This window comes from Megascapheus bottae, chromosome 13 (assembly GCF_031878675.1).
Source record: "Megascapheus bottae isolate mThoBot1 chromosome 13, mThoBot2.hap1, whole genome shotgun sequence".
NCBI classification, from domain to species: Eukaryota; Metazoa; Chordata; class Mammalia; order Rodentia; family Geomyidae; genus Megascapheus; species Megascapheus bottae.
Window position 1 is genome coordinate 59,319,474 of NC_143521.1, and position 17,965 is coordinate 59,337,438.

Consider the following 17,965-nt stretch of genomic DNA (forward strand, 5'->3'; position numbering starts at 1 on the left):
TGGGGAGAAGTGAGTGAGTGTGCAAGGATGGGGGATGCCTAGTGGGTGCTGCTGGGAGTGGAAGGGGAACACAGGCGGCTGGGAGGCCCCAGACACAGAAAGCTGGGTATGCTTAGCATCCAACACACAGGCCTCAGGTTACCTTTTGAAATACTCCACTTCCCTCTCAGTCTCATCCATGTCCACACTGTCTAGGTCAATATCTTTAGGCAGAAAGACATCATCTGTAAAACGAAGCAAAAGGAGCACATCACATTACCACAGGGGCCTCGTGACTGGGCAGGGCAAGCCCTCCGCCGTGGCTCCAACACCTCCGCGTGCGGGGGAAAGGCTGGAAATGAGGTTTCGCAGAAGGCAAAGCGAGAGGATGTCCGGGTTCCGTGAATGCGTCTGCTGAGCGACGAGGCTGGAACCAGACTGGCTTGGTCACTACTGATGGGAGGACTATCAGAAGCCTTCGAAGAAGACCCAGAGATCCAGGACCGGGGCTCCCGAGTCTCTGAAGGGAGGAGGAGGGAGGCCGAGCACGACTGCCGGGAGACACAGCTCCAGCAGCAGCTCGGCACACTCATCTCATAGTCGCCATCCACACGGAGGCCAGCACAAGCATCTGACCGGCAGTGCGGCTGGGGCCACTGGCTTTCCAGGACCTCAGCCAAGTCGGAGAAGCCTTCCCTGCCTTAAGTGACTGGTGCGCAGATCCCACCTGAGTCCAGGGCTCCTGGGGACCTGAGGAGTCGCACGGGCAGTCACCCACCGTGAAGGTACACACTCTCCTCGAGGCATCGACTGCCAGTGTGCTCCTTTCCTCACATGCCTGGAGACTCTCCTCTTACCTACCGTCAGCACTCGAGCACTCGGGAACATTCTTCCTAACCACCTCCTCCTCCTGCCTGACCTGGACTCAGACACATCACACAGATAGTGTACAGGCTCCCGTCCTAGCCTCTTTCTCACGACTAGCGCACCGCTCTTCCTCTCTGTGCAGGACCACAGGCATTCCCTCCATGCCACTTCCTCCCAGGGACCCCTGCTCTGTGGCCAGGCTCACTTGGGTCTCATGCATGTCCCCAAGGACACACAGCTGGTGTGAGCATGGTCTCTGCAAAAAGACCCAGACATCTTTCCTGCAGGATAGGTGTAGCAAGAAGAGCAACAGAAGATGGAAGAGGCATCTTCTAGACTCAAGAAGGACACTATGCAGAAAGGACAGGTGTAAAGGGAGGGCAGACACACTGCCCGATCCTAGGGCCTCTGCCCACCACCTCCATAGAGCTCAGCGGCAGGGACAGAAGGCGATGCAGAGCCTTGGCCCCAACCACAGGGCAGTGGAGGCGGGTGCAGCTGTGAGAAGGAAGGTGGAGGAGGAGGGCTGAGGGGGTAAAAAGCGCAGCTCAACCGTCATCCCCTAGCCCCACACCTGAGCCCACTCTTGACTGCACAGGGGAACCCCGCCAAAGGACGTGCCCCACTCACCAAAGACCTAGCCGGAGATGACTAAGTTCACCCAAAGCAGAAGCCACGGAGATGAGACGCAGAGGAGAAGAGACAGGAAGAACAAGGCTCAAGATGGAAGCTCACTGGTGGCCTCACGGCTGGGAGTGGGACAGAGGTTTACTGCACCAGTGGACCCAGCCCTTCTTGAAGGAGCGAGAGCTCACCCTGAGGAGCTGCCTTATTCACAGGGTGAGAGTCAGGAGGACTAGCCCCATCGATCTGGAGGAGCTGGGTTATTACAGCTGGGTCGCTATAAAGCCTGTCCATCAGCAGGTTCGCCCTTCCACTTTTCATCTTGCACTGAAGCGGCACGAGGCTACTTCCTAGCCTACAAAACTATGAATAAAAATAAACTCTACCACTAGGCCAAACTCCTAGCCCAAACCTATTTTCTTTTCTTTTTTTTTTTTTTTTTTGCCAATCCTGGCTTTGAGCTCAGGGCCTGAGCACTGTCCTTGAACTTTCTCAAGGCTAGAGCTCTACCACTTGAGCCTCAGCACCACTTCTGGCTTTTTTCTATGTATGTGGTACTGAGGAACAGAACCCAGGTCTTCATACATGCTAGGCAAGCACTCTACCACTAGGCTAAACTCCTAGCCCCCAAACCTATTTTCTTAATGGATGGCTCAATTTCAGGTGTTCTGTACAACAATAGGAAAACAGACCAAGACAAATACACTAGCATGAAGTCATAATTTTTTTTATTAAGTACTAAATATTTTTAGGTATAAAGGTGCAAAGAAAATGCACAGAAAAAGAATCAGCACATGAAGGATACAGAAAATATCAATGTCAATAATCCTAGCTACTCAGGAGACTGAGATCTGAGGGTGGCAGTTCAAAGCCAGCCAGAGAAAGACTCTTATTTCCAACTAACTACCAGAAAACCAGAAATGGAACTGTTCAGAGTACTAACCTTGAGCAAAAAAAGCTCAGGGACAGTGGCCCAGGCCCCGAGTTCAAGTCTCAAGACCAGGGGGAAAAAAGGTGAATGAGCTAAAAAAAAGTCTGTGTATAGGCATGAATGTATGAATGTATGTATGCATGTAGTATACTTATTTGCTTTTAGAAAAGAGGCTTGGCATGCAGCCCAGGCTGGCTCTGAACTTGTTGTCTTCCTGTATCTGCCAACTGCTGGGATTATAAGTGTGTGCCCTCACACCCTCCTAAAGCATAGCAATAATAGAAATACAGCATAACTATTAAAAAAATGACAAGAGGAAAATATTATAAAGAAATTTAAAATAAGCTATGAGTCTACTTAAGTTGTGAGTCTACTTTGTAGACACGTATCTAAATAGTTTTAATTTAAAATTATAGGTGAAAAGGAAATTAGGCTGGGAATTTGGCCTAGTGGTAGAGTGCTTGCCTAGCATGCACAAAGACCGGATTCAATTCCTCGGTGCCACATACACAGAAAAAAGCTGGAAGAGGTGCTGTGGCTCAAGTGGTAGAGCTCTAGCCTTGAGAAAGTCCAAAGACATTGCTTAGGCCCTGAGTTCAAGCCCCACAACTGATTTAAATAAATAAATAAATAAATAAATAAATAAGGAAAGTGTCCCATGGAAAGGCAGTTTTCTGAAATGAATCTTTACATAAAAATATTGTACTAGGGCCGGGAGTTTCGCCTAGTGGTAGAGTGCTTTCCTAGCATGTACGAAGACCTGGGTTCGATTCCTTGGTACTACATGCCTAGTAAAAAGCCAGAAATGATGCTGTGGCTAAAGTGGTAGAGCTCTAGCCTTGAGAAAATCTAAGGACAGTGCCGAGTCCCTGAGCTCAAGGTCCAGGACTGGCAAAAAAACAAAAAACAAAAAACAAAAAACCACCATATTGTACCAGTTTCCACTAGGGAACAGTATTAAGGAACTACTATGTAAAACCACCAGAGCCTGGACGACTCACCTTGTGGTCACCAAACTTGCACAGCTAAGAGTTCAAGGAAGCTCAAGTTGTTCCTCAACACTGAACATGAAAACATTAAAAACTTCCTAATTCTTTTCATGAAGAGAAGTGTAATATTAACACACAGGCCTAGACAAGTAGCAAAAAGCAAAAGGAAGTTACAGACCTATGTCCATCATGAATTTAAGCAAAGTAACATTACTAGCCGGAGGAGCTGGGCACGGTGGCTCACGTCTGTAGCCCTAGGTACTCAGGAGGCTGTGATCTGAGGATCGTGGTTCAGAGGCGGCCTGGGCACTAAAATCTATGAGACTCTTACCTCTAACTAACCACCAGAAAACCAGAAGTGGTGCTATGCCTCAAGGGGTAGAGTGGCAGCCTTGAGCTGAGGAGTTCAGGGACAGCAACCAGGCCCACAGTTCAAGCCCCACGACCAACAAAAAAACAAAAACAAAAGCAAAAAAATAGGCTTGAGAAGAAAAACCACAAGTAATCCCTACAGATGCTAGAAAACCCGGTAATATTCAACACACACTCCTTATGAACACATTCAAGAAATGGAAGGGGAGTCAGCAGGGCGAGGTGGCTCACGCTGGTAATCCTAGCTAGTCAAGAGGCCATCTGGGTATGAAAATCCGAGAGCCTCTTATCGCCAACTAACCAGCAGAAAAGTAGAAGTGCTGTGGCTCAAGTGGTAGAGAGATAGGCTTGAGTTGAAGAGCTCAGAGATGGGGCCCAGGCCCAGAGTTCAAGCCTCACGACTAACCAAAAAAAAGAAAAGAGAAAAAGAGATGTAAGGAGTCACTGGATATCTTCCTGCACACCAGAAGAAACCAACCTGAGCCCAAATCCCACATTGCTGAATGTGGAGACAGAAGTGGTTCTATCTGATCAGGCCGGGTAAAGGCTCCATGGTCTACAGACACAGATGGACCAGGAAACCCACAGGCCTTCAACAACTACTTCAGTAATAAAGTGGGGTGCCATGTTCAGTAGGCTAGTCACAGCCAAAGAAGATTTTTACTAGTCTTCTTCTTCTTATTATTATTATTACATTAATTTTGGCCAGTCCTGGGGCTTGAACTCAGTGCCTGAGCTCTGTTCTTGGGCTTTTTCCCTCAAGGCTAGCACTTTGCCTCTTGAGCTACAGCACCAATTCTGGCTTTTTTCTATGTATACGGCACCGAGGAATCCAACCTGGGTCTTTGTGCATGCTCGGCAAGCACTCTACTACTAGGCCAAACTCCTGGCCCTAGTCATATTTTTTTAAGAAATAAAAAGTAATGTTACTACTTAAAATGCGATTTCAATATGCAATCAATGTAACATTACATTAAGCTGGGTGTCAGTGGTTCACACTTAGAATCCTTTCAAGATAGGGGCTGGGAGCATATTCTGCTGGTAAGAGTGCTTGCCTAGCATGCATGAAGTCCTGGGTTTGACTCCTCAGTACCACATACATAAAAAGCCAGAAGTGATGCTGTGGTTCAAGCGGTAGAGTGCTAGCCTTGAGAAAGCCCAAGGACAGTGCCCAGGCCCTGAGTTCAAACCCCAGGACTGGAAAACATCCACAACAAAAAAGACAAGAGGCTAAGATCTGAGGATCAAGGTTTGAAGCTAGCTCAGGCAGGAAAGTCTGTGCTTATCTCTCATCAGCAAAAAGCCAGAAGAGAAACTAGCTCAAGTGGTAGCGTTCCAGTCTTGAGTGAAAAAAAGCAAGGGGAAAGCAGCAAGGTCCTGAGTTCAAGTCCCATAACAAAGGTGAAGTGTTTGCCTAGCATGTAGAAGAGTTCTGAGCTCCATCTCCAGCACCAGAGACACACCAGCAAAAGAATAACAAGGCTGACAGCTGCCGGCTCATGCCTACAAGCCTAGCTATTCAGTAGGCTGAGATCTAAAGATCAGGATTTGAAGCCAGCCCAGGCAGAAAAGTCTAAGAGATTCTTATTTCCAAAAAATACAAAAAAGCCAAAAGCAGAGCTATGGCTCTTGTGGTAGAGCACTAGCCTTCAGTGCAAAACCCCAGGGACAGTGCCTAGGTACTGAGTTCAAGGCTGGGAATAAAAGAAAAAAAAAGATTAAAAGAAGATAAAACTGGATCCAATTTATGTCATATCAATACCCAAGAAATATCCCAAATGTACCAGGGTCTAGATGAAATGAACGCATTCCTCTTCGTTAGGGCAAAGCTTTCCAACTCTAAAGCAAGTCGTGTGTCTTCAACAGCATTTGTTTATTCACTTAGCACTTGGGTCCATATTCGGGTTCTTTGTGCTCTACTTATAGATAAAGTCCCCCCCCAGCTAGCCTGGACCACAATCTTCATAATTACTCCTCCTCTTGTAGCAGGGAGGGCAGGTGTGCATTACCACACCCAACTATTGGCTGAAATGTGATCTCCCAGACTTTTTGCCAGGATCAGCCTAGAATCATGATCCTTCTCATCTCAGTCTCCCGAGTACCTGGGATTATAGGTATGAAACATTGGCATCTGGACTTGTTGCTGTTATTGCTTGTGGGGCTTCAACTCTGGGCCTGGGCGCTGTCCCTGAGCTCTTCAGCTCACAGCTACTGCCCTACCCTTGAGCAGAAAACCCTTCTGGTTTTCTGGTGGTTATTGGAGGTAAGAGTCTCACGGACTTTTTCGTGTTTGGGCTGGCTTTGAACTGCGATCCTCAGATCTCAGCCTCCTCAACAGCTAGGATTACAGGTGTGAGCCTCCAGGCCTGGCTGGACTTTTTGACACATCTAAAATTGTTTTAAAATAACTGAACGGGACAAGCGTTACTGTCTCACTGCTGAGTAAAGAAGTTACAGTGCATGGCCGGAGCGCCCAGCAGTCCTCAGGAGCCAAGGGCTGCCCTTCTAGGGGTCCCACACAGAAGACAGGCACGGGCAGCACACGCCCCACCTTGTACTCACCAATCGAACTGTTGGCTCTGTCTCCTTTCTTCTTCTTACTTTTCTTGCTCTTGCCCTTGGGCTGAGGAGAATCTGCCAGGGTCAGCCGGCCGTTCAGCTGAGGCTGGCTAGGAGAGGGTGATTCGGGGGGGGCTGGGTTCGACCGCTCTTCCCTCAGGTGGCTCAGCTGCTTTTTGTTGTTATTATTACTGTTGATTTTCCTCTCCTCTCTCTTCTGCTCCATTAGAGACAGATCAAACGCCTTAGCCTTTGACTCAGTCTGGGTCCGAGGCTTGGGGTGCCCGTCTGTAACTTTGGGGGGCTCGGTGGGCTTCCCAGTAGGTTCGCTGCTGGCTTTACTGGTCGGCTTGAGCTTCTGTTTACCATTTCCCTCTTTATGGTGATGCATCATGTCCAAGAGGAAAGCAAGAGGCTCAGGCTGCTTCCCACTGACTTCCTGGGTGAGCAGAAGCGTGGAGTCTCTAGGGCCCAGGGGGTCTGTAGGCTCGCCATCAGCTCCTGGCCCCGGAATGGGCTCTGAGTGGTTCACCTGTCTGGAAGGGGAGTGAGATGAGGATTCTGGTTCTTCAGTTTGCTCTAGTGAGCCATTGTGGATGTTTTCAGAGTTAGGGACAGACTCTGTCACTACCTGGAAATTTCTAGCAAGCATGTCTAACTTGGGACAGTCTTTACTTGGCCTCTCCTTCTTCTTCTTCTTTACAGCTCTTAGCTTCTGAAGTTCCTGAAGCCGCTGTAATTCCTCCTTGAAATGCTGTTCCTCCTCCTCCTCTTCCTCCTCCTCCTCCTCCTCCTCCCCACGCCGCCTCTGCTCCTCTTGCAGGTGCACGTGTTCCCTGGCCCGGGCCTCAGCTTCCATGCGTGCCTTTTCCTCTAGCTGCCCATGTGAAAAGAACGGAAGGGGCTAAGACCATGTAGGAATTCCATAGACACAGAGAGACAGAGAGAAAACTAAGACTGTTATTATTATTATTTTCTTTTTTTTTGCCAGTCCTGGGCTTGAACTCAGGGCCTGAGCACTGTCCTTGGACTTTCTCAAGGCTAGAGCTCTACCACTTGAGCCTCAGCATCACTTCCAGCTTTTTTCTATGTATGTGGTACTGAGGAATCGAACCCCGGTCTTCGTGTATGCTAGGCAAGCACTCTACCACTAGACCAAACTCCCGGCCCAATTTTTAAAATGATTCAATGATTCCATAATAACACATACTTTTTTTTTTTTGGTGGTTAGTTATGGGACTTGAATTTTGGGCCTGGGCGTTGTCCCTGGGCTCTTCAGCTCAAGGCTACTGCTGTACTCCTTGAGCTACAGCACCACTTTCCAGTTTTCTGGTAGTTAACTGGAGATAAAAGTCTCATGGAGGGGCCGGGAGTTTGGCCTAGTGGTTAAAGTGCTTGCCTAGCATGCATGAAGACCCGGGTTCGATTCCTGGGTACCACATAGAGAAAAAAGCCAGAAGTGGTGCTGAGGCTCAAGTGGTAGAGCTCTAGCCTTGAGAAACTCCAAGGACAGTGCTCAGGCCCTGAGCTCAAGCCCAGGACTGGCAAAAAAAAAAAAAAAAAAAAAAAAAGTCTCATGGATTTTAGTGTCCAGGCTGGCTCTGAACCTCGATTCTCAGAGCTCGGCCTCCCGAGTAGCTAGTATTGTTCCTGTGGGTCACCAGCACCCGGCAACACATACATTTTGAGAGGCAATAAACTGAAAACTTAAAACACCCCCACTTCCCATGGTTTCTCCTGCATACTGTTAGATCTCACCTATCTACAAGGCAATGGCTTTCCTTACATGAGGAAGGGGAGGAGAAGGGAGGGGAGGGCTCAGTCGCTCAGCGATGTGGAGATGTGTGCTGTGCCCTGCTGGGTATGCAACAGGGAAACGGCGGGTAGCACAGAGTCCCCGTGGCAGCCACGTTGCTGGAGTCCCAGCAAGCTGACCTGCAGTGACGGATGAGGTTAGCGCACGTACCTGCATCCTCTCCTGGGAGGTAAAGTCCCAATGTCTTTAACTAGTGTGACAGAACAAACGGCTTTCACAAATATTTGGTATTAATGGCACATAAGACACCAGTGTATTTCTGTTGTCTAACTTGGTAATCAGTAATTTTCTTTTTTTTTTTTTCTTTTTTTGCCAGTCCTGGGCTTGAGCTCAGGGCCTGAGCACTGTCCTTGGATTTTCTCAAGGCTAGAGTTCTACCACTTGAGCCTCAGCACCACTTCCGGCTTTTTTCTATGTATGTGGTACCGAGGACTCGAACCCGGGTCTTCATGCATGCTAGGCAAGCACTTTAACCACTAGGCCAAACTCCCGGCCGGTAATCAGTAATTTTCATGCCAAGTGAAGACTTACTTTCACTAGTTATACATGTTTCAAAGGTATGTACAGAAGATAGTCCTTCTGTTTAAAAGTAAAGGCCATTAAGAATAAGATTCTCCCAGCATTTCAAAGATCACAAATTTAGGGCTGGCCATCCAGCAAGACTGTCTCAAAAAAAAACAAAAAACAAAAAACTGTAATCCTAGCTATTAGGAGACTGAGGTCTGAGGACAATGGTTCAAAGCCAGCCAGGACAGCAAAGTTCCTAAAACTCTCATCTCCAAGTAAAACCACCAAAAAGTTGGAAGTGGAGCTGTAGCTCAAGTGGTACAATAGTAGCTTTGAGGAAAAAAAGCTCAGGGACGGTATCCAGATACCGAGGTCAAGCCCAGTACTGCTGACCTCCCCACCTCAACGAACAAGCAGTTAGCACCACTCCCCAGTCACCATCACTGAGCTATATCCTCAGCTCCTATAATCATTAAAAAAAAATTTGGTGGGGGTTGGGGGGAGGGAAATGGGGACCAAGACATGTGAAAGGGTATCAATGTATGGGAATTAATGCATCTATCTATCTGTCATGTAACCCTTCTATTAATTACAATAAAAAATATAAAAAAAAATTTGGGAGGGGGAGGCAGTACTAAGGATTAAATTCAGGGCCTCATGCTATTTAGCAAGTGTTCTACCACCACAGCCACATCTCCAGTCTTGCTTTTTGATGACTGCTTGGGAGATGAGGGCCCAACAAACTTTCCTGCCTGGATTGGCCTCTAACCATGAATTTCTCGATCTTAGTCTCCTGAGTGGCTAAGATTACAGAACCACATCCCTGACACTTAGTCCATTTGCTTCTGAGATTGGGTCTTGGTCAATACTTTTGCTCTATCTCCTAGTGCTGGATCACCACACCCAGCTTGTTTATTAGACAGGATGTGGCAAACTTTTCACCTGGACTGATCATGAACCATGCTCCTTCTGGTTACCAAGTCGTTGGGATTACAACTTGCCACGCCTGGTTTTTGTTTGTTTGTTTTTTGCTGGTCCTGGGGCTTGAACTCTGGGGCTTGGGCACTATTCCTGAATTCTTTTTTGCTCAAGGCTAGAGCTTTACCACTTGAACCACAGCTCCATTTCCAGCTTCTTTGGCAATCAGTTGTGGAGACAAGAATCTCATCCACTTTCCTGCCTGGCCTGCTCTCGGGACTGACTCGTCTCCTCCGTGGTAAGCCTACCGACTGGACCTAACCTCTCACGGGGTCTTGGATAGAGGGGCCTCTATAAACACTCGAAGAGTTCCAGGATGCCACCAGTGACCTCAGCAGAAGGTCTCCAGAGGCAGGGACCATCCAGGCTTGAGAAGCACTTTGTTTTCCCCTGCCTGGGCAAGCTCAGAGCTTCAAGACCAGTCAAGGCTCCCAAACCTCCAGCTGGAAAGGAGGACCACAGTGGTTCACCTACCACCCCAGAATCCTGGATAGGTCAGGAGCAAAGGTATGGGATAAGTGGACCCAACATGGGGCTAGTCTCCTCCCATCCTCTGACCATGCCAAAAGCAGAGGGGAGAGGGCAAGGCCACTTAAAGAACAGTGCCATCCCCATCTCCCTCCACATAGGCACCGAGAACACAACCCTGGCAAGCCGTACTGGCTGCCAGCACAGCCTCTGAACATCCCTGCTTACTATCCGCGCCACACGGAGCTTCTTCACAACCCACCCTCGGGCAAACAGACACTTGCTTCTCTGACGTGCCAAACCCCTGGGGAGTGGAAGCTGCCTGGGTCCCACCAAGGCGGGTCACTCCACCCTTCCGTCTTCATGTTGACCGCGTCCTCATCTGGACTGTCCAGTGAGTGGGTCAGGATCAGAGGGGGTTTTGAGGGGCTTCTCAGACCTAGGTCTGAAGGCTCCACTGGCCAGGGTGCTGCATGTTTCCTAACACAGGGGCCCCAACTCACTGTCCACCGCTGAGGGCACCCACGGGAAGGTGCCTATGGACAGAAGTACAAGTACAAAGTCTACTGTCCTATGATAGCTGGCACAGGATCTACAGCCAGAGTGAGGGCTCAAAGGGAAGGGGTTTCTTAAGGGTGACTGAGTAAGGTTCTAGCCCGCTTCCAGTCGGGCCACGAGGGATGGACAGGAAGGTAAGCAACAGGGCAGACACGTTTCTAGGCTCCAGAGCCCCAGCCCGCTGCCAGTGTGGAGCAGAGTTGGGCCACGGCGTAGGGTATCACTTGCCTTTCTCTGCTTATGCCTGGCTCGCTTGGCTGCCCGAGTACTGCTGACTGGCTTGGTCTCTGAGCTATTTATGAACTGCAGCAAATCCTCCACCCTTCGATGGTCAACCACACTCTCCCGTTCGGAGATCTGATCCATTTTTTTAGGTTGTTCTTCTTTCCTCTTGGTCAGCCGTAAGCGAAGCTTCTCCCTCATTTCTGCGTAATTTCTACTTGTTGGTGCAGCTGGAGGCTGTGATAAGTAAGAAAACAATTGATTTAGGTTTCAAGTTTCTTTTCTGTCAGTGTGGGAACTGTCCTTGAGTTCTTTTTGCCCAAGATACGATCATATGGACTTTCCTGCCCAGGTTGGTTTTGAACCTCGATCCTCAGATCTCAGCCTCCTAAGCAGTTAAGACTACAGTCTGTGAGCCCCCAATGTCCAGCAAGTTTTTTTGGGAGGGCTTGAACTTGGCCTAGGCGCTGTCACTGAGCTCTTCAGCTCAGGGCTATGGCCCTACCCTTGAGCCAAGCCCAATTTCCCATTTTCTAGAGGTTAATTGGAGATAAGAGTCTCCAGTCTTAAGTAGATGAATCTAGAGCGAATCATGTTGAGAGAGATAAGTCAAGACCAAAGAAACAAAAGGCGCATGGTACCCTTAATATGTGGCTATGAGATCCACACGGTACAAGAGCGAGGACTCAGTATTTGCGTACCCAATGCTATGGACATGGTACTGGAAATATAAAACACAACTACACAGACATAAAAACTTATGACTCTCTTGGACCAGGAGTTTGGCCTAGTGGTTAAAGTGCTTGCCTAGCATGCATGAAGACCCGGGTTCGATTCCTCAGTACCACATACATAGAAAAAAGCCAAAAGTGGTGTGAGGCTCAAGTGGTAGAGCTCTAGCCTTGAGAAAGTCCAAGGACAGTGCTCAGGCCCTGAGCTCAAGCCCAGGACTGGCAAAAAAAAAAAAAAAAAAAACTTATGACTCTGTAGACATAATGTTTTATTACATAGATTAATAGGTATCTATGACATACAAACCCTCAGCCTAATTTTAATTATGTTCTAAAATCTAAGTACCAGTGATTGCATATAGAGATTTCCTTCCTGAACACTTGTTTGTTAAACACGTCATTTGAAATATGATGTAAAAATCAATGTTAATAACTGACAATTTCCTAATGCTGAGTATTTAGAAAAGTCCCGACTTCATCAACCATTCGTTTATTTACTTACACTTTAGCTACGCTCCCAGCCCTGTTTTTCATTGGTTATTTTAAAACATGGTCTGGCTTCTTGTTCAGGCACATGTCTGAACTGCAACCCCACCACTTATTTTAGGGTCCCATCACTGCTGGGGTCACAGGCGCACCACGATACGCGCTCAGACTTTTCTACCACGGTTGGCCTGAAACGAGGTTCTGTCCATCTCAGCCCCCCACACAGCTGGCTGGGGTGGCCACTAGGCCAGCTGCAGGTTGGAAGGGCTCCCTCCTCCAGATGTCAGCCTCCAAGGGCTGAGCTCACACATACCAGGTTCAACCAGGAGCCACAGGCGGCTCACACCCATCGTCAGCTTGGAGGCTGAGACAGAGCACTGTGATGTGAAGCCAGAGAGGCAACAAAGTCTTTAAGACTCCATCTTGAATTACCAAGAAAAACACAGGCTGAAGGTATGGCTCAAATGGCAAAGCTCTAGAAAACAAAGCGGAGAGACTCCCGAGTTCAAGCCTCAGTACACACACACACACACACACACACACACACACACACACACACACACACACACACACAGCATACTTCTCAGAAGTAGGATCTGGAAAGGCAGGTGTTATGTCACACTGTACCTTGATTCTAGGTGTGGTATAACTAATACTTTACACGCTGTGCACTGGCACAGCACGCCTCCTCTGAATCGAGAGCTTCCGATCGCATGCACTTACCCCGCCATGTCCGAAGAACTCACAGTAGCAGCAGTCACAGTATTTGCCTTCTTTCTGGTTGGTGGAGGTGGAGGTGGAGGAGCTGTGCTCCGAGCAGCTGTCCTCCTCGGCACTCTCGTCCCCGTCGTCCTGCTGCGGGTCGTAGAGGCCGTTCTCGCAGCGGTGCCCTTCGCAGTCGGGGTCACTAGGAAATCACACGCAGCCCGTGAGCAAGCAGCCCGCCCTGAAGCTCAGACTGAGTTCTGTTCCTCTGGCCTTGCAGCTCATCTGCACAGCTCACAGGCTGAGTGTGGAGACGAGGCGCAGGCAGAGGCCCCGCACACGTCAGCGGTTATGCATTCACATAGTGCCACCAGGCAGGCAGCTTCCCCCTGTCCCCCTCCACTGCCCTGTGTGACCTAGCCACCATGCTTCCACACTGGAGCAGGGGACAGGGAGCAGATGACTTCAAGTCCAAAGGTAACCGTTTTCTTTTGTGTGCGCGTCCTGGGCTTGAACTCAGGGCTGGACACTGCCCCTGAGCTCCTCTGCTCAAGGCTAGCTAGCACTCTACCACTTGAGCCGCAGCTCTACGTCTGACTTTTCGGCTAGTTAACTGGAGATAAGAGTCTCGTGGACTTTCCTGCCTGGGCCAGATCTCAGCCTCCTGAGTATCTAGAACGTGCCCAGCTGGTCGTCTTCTATAGAAACCCTGACGAGAGGGGGGGGGTATGCTTCACCACACCTTCTTCTAATTCCACCCACTGCGTAACAAGTACAGTGACGAAGGAGGCAAACCCCCATGGCACCGGTCCTGCAAGTGGGTGGGCCTACCAGGCCATGGAGGACAGGGCTTCTGCGCCTTGCCCTGTGTGACTAGAGGCTGGGACGGGAGATGGGCCTTTCCCTATGGCCCCTGCCGAGGAGGTTCTTGTGCTCCTTTTGTAATTCACTAAAATCTTTCTTTCCATCCTGGGGCTTGAACTCAGGGCCTCCCATTTGTCAGGCAGGTGGCTCTACTGTTGGGCCATGCCTCCAGTTCCTCACAGGACTTTTCAGAGGCTGTGAAAAGGCTCCAGTAGCTGTCAGTGCAGCACGGCATGCAGTTTCCACATGGTTCCAGCCCTCCACACGGGATCTGGGTGTCCAGAGCTCACCTGCAGACGCTGGGTGGGGCACTGACCGAGCCATCTGTGGTGGAGGGCGGGGGAGCCACAGGGGTGGGACAGAAGTTCTTCCGGGTATCCACAAATGCAGGAGCTGTGCTTGTAGTTTTGGGGAATGAAGGGGCTGCAAGGTTTGTAAGGTGAGGTGCAGAGGCCGGGGAAAGTGCAGCAGGGGAGAGGGCTGGAAGTGGAGCTAGGCCTGTGGGGCTGTTCCTCGGGGCAACAGGCGCTGGATGTCTGTGGTCCTCCTTGTTGAGACCATGAAAGACGTCACCTGCACGTAGAGATGTAAGACAATGGCTGAAGAAAACACAGGCACTCAGGCTTCATCACATCTTTTCCACCACAGTTTTGTTTTGCAAATGCTTACAGCTAGAGAAGATCTGTGGGAACAGCACAAAGAACACCCATTCGTTCCTCAACGCGACTCATCACAGTGTTCTCTGGTGTGTCTGTGTTTCTCACATAGCATCTGGTGTTGGCTGTGGTTGCCTGATGTTCCAGCCTGGGTTCTACACCACAGGCACAGCACAGTGCTCTCACCCCATGCGAACCCTAATCTGACTCTACTTTCCCCAATATCTTCACAGCTTCCCACCATCAGGTCTCTGAACTTTTTCTCTGACCAGGGGATTGTTTTTGGCAGTACGGTAGTTTGAACTCATGCCCCTGCACTTGTTACAATGGCATTCTACCTCAAGTCATAACTCCAGCTGGTTTCACTCATTTATTTATTTATTTACTGCCAGCCCTGCAGTGTTTTTATTTTTGTTTGTTTGTTTTTTAAATCAAGGCTAGCACTCTACTTCGTGGGCCACAGTGTCAATTTCGGCGTTTTCTTTTCTTTCTTTTTCTTTTTTTGCCAGTCCTGGGGTTTGTTTTTGTTCAAGTGTTTTGCTACTTGAGCCACAGCACCACTTCTGGCTTTTTCTGTGTATGCAGTACCACGGAATTGAACCCAGGGCTTCATGCATCCCAGGCAAGCACTCTACCACTAAGCCATATTCCCAGCCCCCAGTCATTATGTTTCAGATAGTCTCATTCCTTGCATGAGCACATGCCTGACCCACGATTTCCTCCTTTGGGCTTCCTGTTGTTGCTAGGATCACAGGTACAGCTCAAGGGCCCAGCCTCCCCCGACAGAGACCGCCGAGCTCCTCTGACTTATGCCTGGGCTGGCCTAGAACGGCAATCCTCCAGATCTCAGCCGCCCCTCGAGGTGGGATGACAGACATGTGGCATATGTGGCTAGGATTAGGGGGTAGACCACTGGAGCCTAGCTGACACAGACTTTTTTGAGAGGACAGCTGTCAACCTGGATTTACTTTATCTTTTCAGGTTTGTATGAAACGTTTTGGATATAAATCCTGTGAATCTTATCTAATGTGTCAAGATGCAGAGCGCAGCGTCTTCTAAGGATGAGGGAGTGCCTGCATCTTTCCATGATGGCTTAGTCCCTATAGACACTACTTCTGGACCATGGAACACCCAATGTTGTTAGCATCTCCTGTGGAATGTGCCCTGCCTCCGCTCTCAATGCCGGTGCAGCACGGTGGCTTTTCCCTTCCGTCTTTTCTATGACGACTGTGCAATCTGCCTTACTAAATGCTTTATGCTCTACACTTTTTTATTTCTTTGGGCGCAGGTCCTGGGGCTATGACACAGGGCTTGAGCACTGTCCTTGAGCTTCTTTTGCTCAGGATTAGCATGATGCCACTTCGGCCACAGTTCCACTTCCAACTTGATAGTTTAGTGGAGACAAGAGTCTCACACTGTGAGGGCTGGCTTTGAACATCAACCCTCAGATCTCAGCCTCTTGAGTAGTTAGGATTACAGACGCGAGCATGGCATCCGTCTGATTGACTTTTATTTTGTATTATTATTATCATTTTATTTATTTATTTATTTATTTTGCCAGTCCTGGGCCTGAACTCAGGGCCTGAGCACTTCTTTCTGCCCTCTTCAGGCTAGAACTCTACCATTTGAGCCATAGCACCACTTCCGGCCTTTTCTGTGTATGTGGTATCGAGGAACTGATCCTGGGTCCTTGTGCATTCTAGGCAAGCCCTCTACCTCTAGGCCACACTCCCAGTCTGATTCCTGAGCCTTTAGCCTACTAGAATCCATCACATTCTCCCCTAGCCCCACCATCAATAAGTGGGGCAAATATTTCAGTATAACAGGGTTAAAGTATGAAAAAAGGAACAAGGGAGAGCATTTCCTCCTTATTCATTGTGATGCTCCGATGGTCTCATCTGCAGCTGGCGATGCCCTCACCAGCCCCTCCCACTGGTGGCAGCAGGCTGAGGAGCAGGTAGTGCTACTGGCTACATTTGTTTTCTTTAAATACACAGTAGCTTCTGGAGAAATCCGGCCCCATGCTTCCTGTCAAGGAATAACAGGTATGGAGGCGGAGCAGCCACCCCGGCGCTTTGGGTTAAGTGGAGGGAGGTGATCGGGCAGCGGCAGGAGCTGAGTGCAGGGTGGCCAAGGCCTTACCTAGGGAGGGTGGCCTCCTGGACGACACCTTGAACTGGCTGCTGCTGGACTGCACCGTCGTGGCGGTACACGACACCGAGGACGTGGCCGAGGAGGTGGCCATGGCCACCGTGCTGGCCACGGCCACTTCATTTGCCTCCAGAAAAGCGTCTTGGAAACTGTACAAGCACTTCTTTTTTGCAGCATGCTTTTTCTCTTTGCTGTCTGGAGCTTCATTGCTAGGTAGAGGTGGAAGGGGTTCAGGCCTTGCTTCTGAGAGTGCGGGCCCTAATACATCACTTCCTGTGGAGAAGGGTGGGAACGGTAAGGCTTGCCAGGGAAGAGCACTCACTTAACAAAGCCTAAGGACATGTCGAGGACTGAGGTCTCCAAGGTGGGGTTACCAGCAAAGTTGGGACTCCTCTGGGACCATGTTTTCATTTTAAGGGAAAACATTTATTGAGTACCTACAATGTGCCAATTCCTGTGCTAGGACTGTCCAGTATCTCATGTCTTACCACCACTTTCTGAGGTTGGTACCATGAATTCCATCCTAAAGGTGGCTCAGAGAGGCTAAGCAACTTGCGGAAGGTCACCCAGCTGGAAACCCTTTCCAGGCACAGATCAGGGTGTGGGGTCTATCTTCTGTTCTGAGCACATGTAGGGTTGGGTATGGGGGAGAGAGAGAGGAGGGGTGGGTATTAGTTCCTCTCAGGTGTCCCCCAGCCCTGCAATGAGGTGGCATCTGGAAAGAAGAGACCGTGTAGGGTAGATAAGGACATCAGAGATGAAGAAGTGAATCAGCATCTGAGCATGTGGTAGCACTGTCTCCTTGTCCCTGTGCAGCAGCCGTGGACTCTGCTCCCCGAGAACTAGGGGGCAGTCAGGGACTCTGGAGACCAGACTCTCAGCAGCAAGGGGGGAGGCAGTGTGGGACCCTGGGTGAGCGGGGGAGTGGAGGAAGCACCTGGGCTTCCACGGGACTGCAACGTGGCTCTGGGTATTTAAAACCTCACCAAACATGAACAAGTTCCTTACCAGAAATTGTATCTGGCAAGAAAGTGCCAGGATTCCAGTTCTTATCATTCATCACTTCTGATCCCCAAAGACTTATAAACTTGGAACTAGTCCACTCCGGAGCACTCCCAAAGCAGCTCGGATAGATATGGTCTTGCAGAGATGCATTGAACACTTGATGCTTGTTTGTGTGATTCTGAACAGGTGCTGGGGGTAAAGCCTGCAAAACAACATTTCTAATCACATATCAGAATTAATATTCTGTTCACCTAAGAAGCTAAACCACAACAGACAAACTGACTGAAAACTTGTGGAACGGCTCTGGCAAGCTGGCGTCTTACGAAGCATTTGTGTGAGCACATTTCAACCAGAGGTAGACTTTAAAGCAACTGATGTCTTTAGACAGCTCCGTAACTTCCACCACTTCTAGTCACATTTTAAAGGCCATGTACCTAGGGCTTATTCTCAGACACTGTAATGACCATGGCAGCACTGATGAAGATGGTGGAAACGCC

General features: G+C 49.3%; 1 protein-coding gene across 2 annotated transcripts in view; it reads right to left on the reverse strand.

Moving 5' to 3' along the window:
• Fam193a (family with sequence similarity 193 member A) overlaps positions 1 to 17,965 on the reverse strand; it is a 107,577-nt gene that overhangs the window by 3,092 nt on the left and 86,520 nt on the right. For both annotated transcript variants that reach the window (XM_090343913.1, XM_090343912.1), the window contains exons 14-20: positions 17,472 to 17,670; positions 16,455 to 16,736; positions 13,947 to 14,229; positions 12,811 to 12,994; positions 10,877 to 11,107; positions 6,325 to 7,198; positions 143 to 224 (exon numbers count right to left, since the gene is read on the reverse strand). In XM_090343913.1, the coding sequence (XP_090200039.1) occupies positions 143 to 224; positions 6,325 to 7,198; positions 10,877 to 11,107; positions 12,811 to 12,994; positions 13,947 to 14,229; positions 16,455 to 16,736; positions 17,472 to 17,670 (2,135 nt within the window). The remainder of the gene's footprint in view (positions 1 to 142; positions 225 to 6,324; positions 7,199 to 10,876; positions 11,108 to 12,810; positions 12,995 to 13,946; positions 14,230 to 16,454; positions 16,737 to 17,471; positions 17,671 to 17,965) is intronic.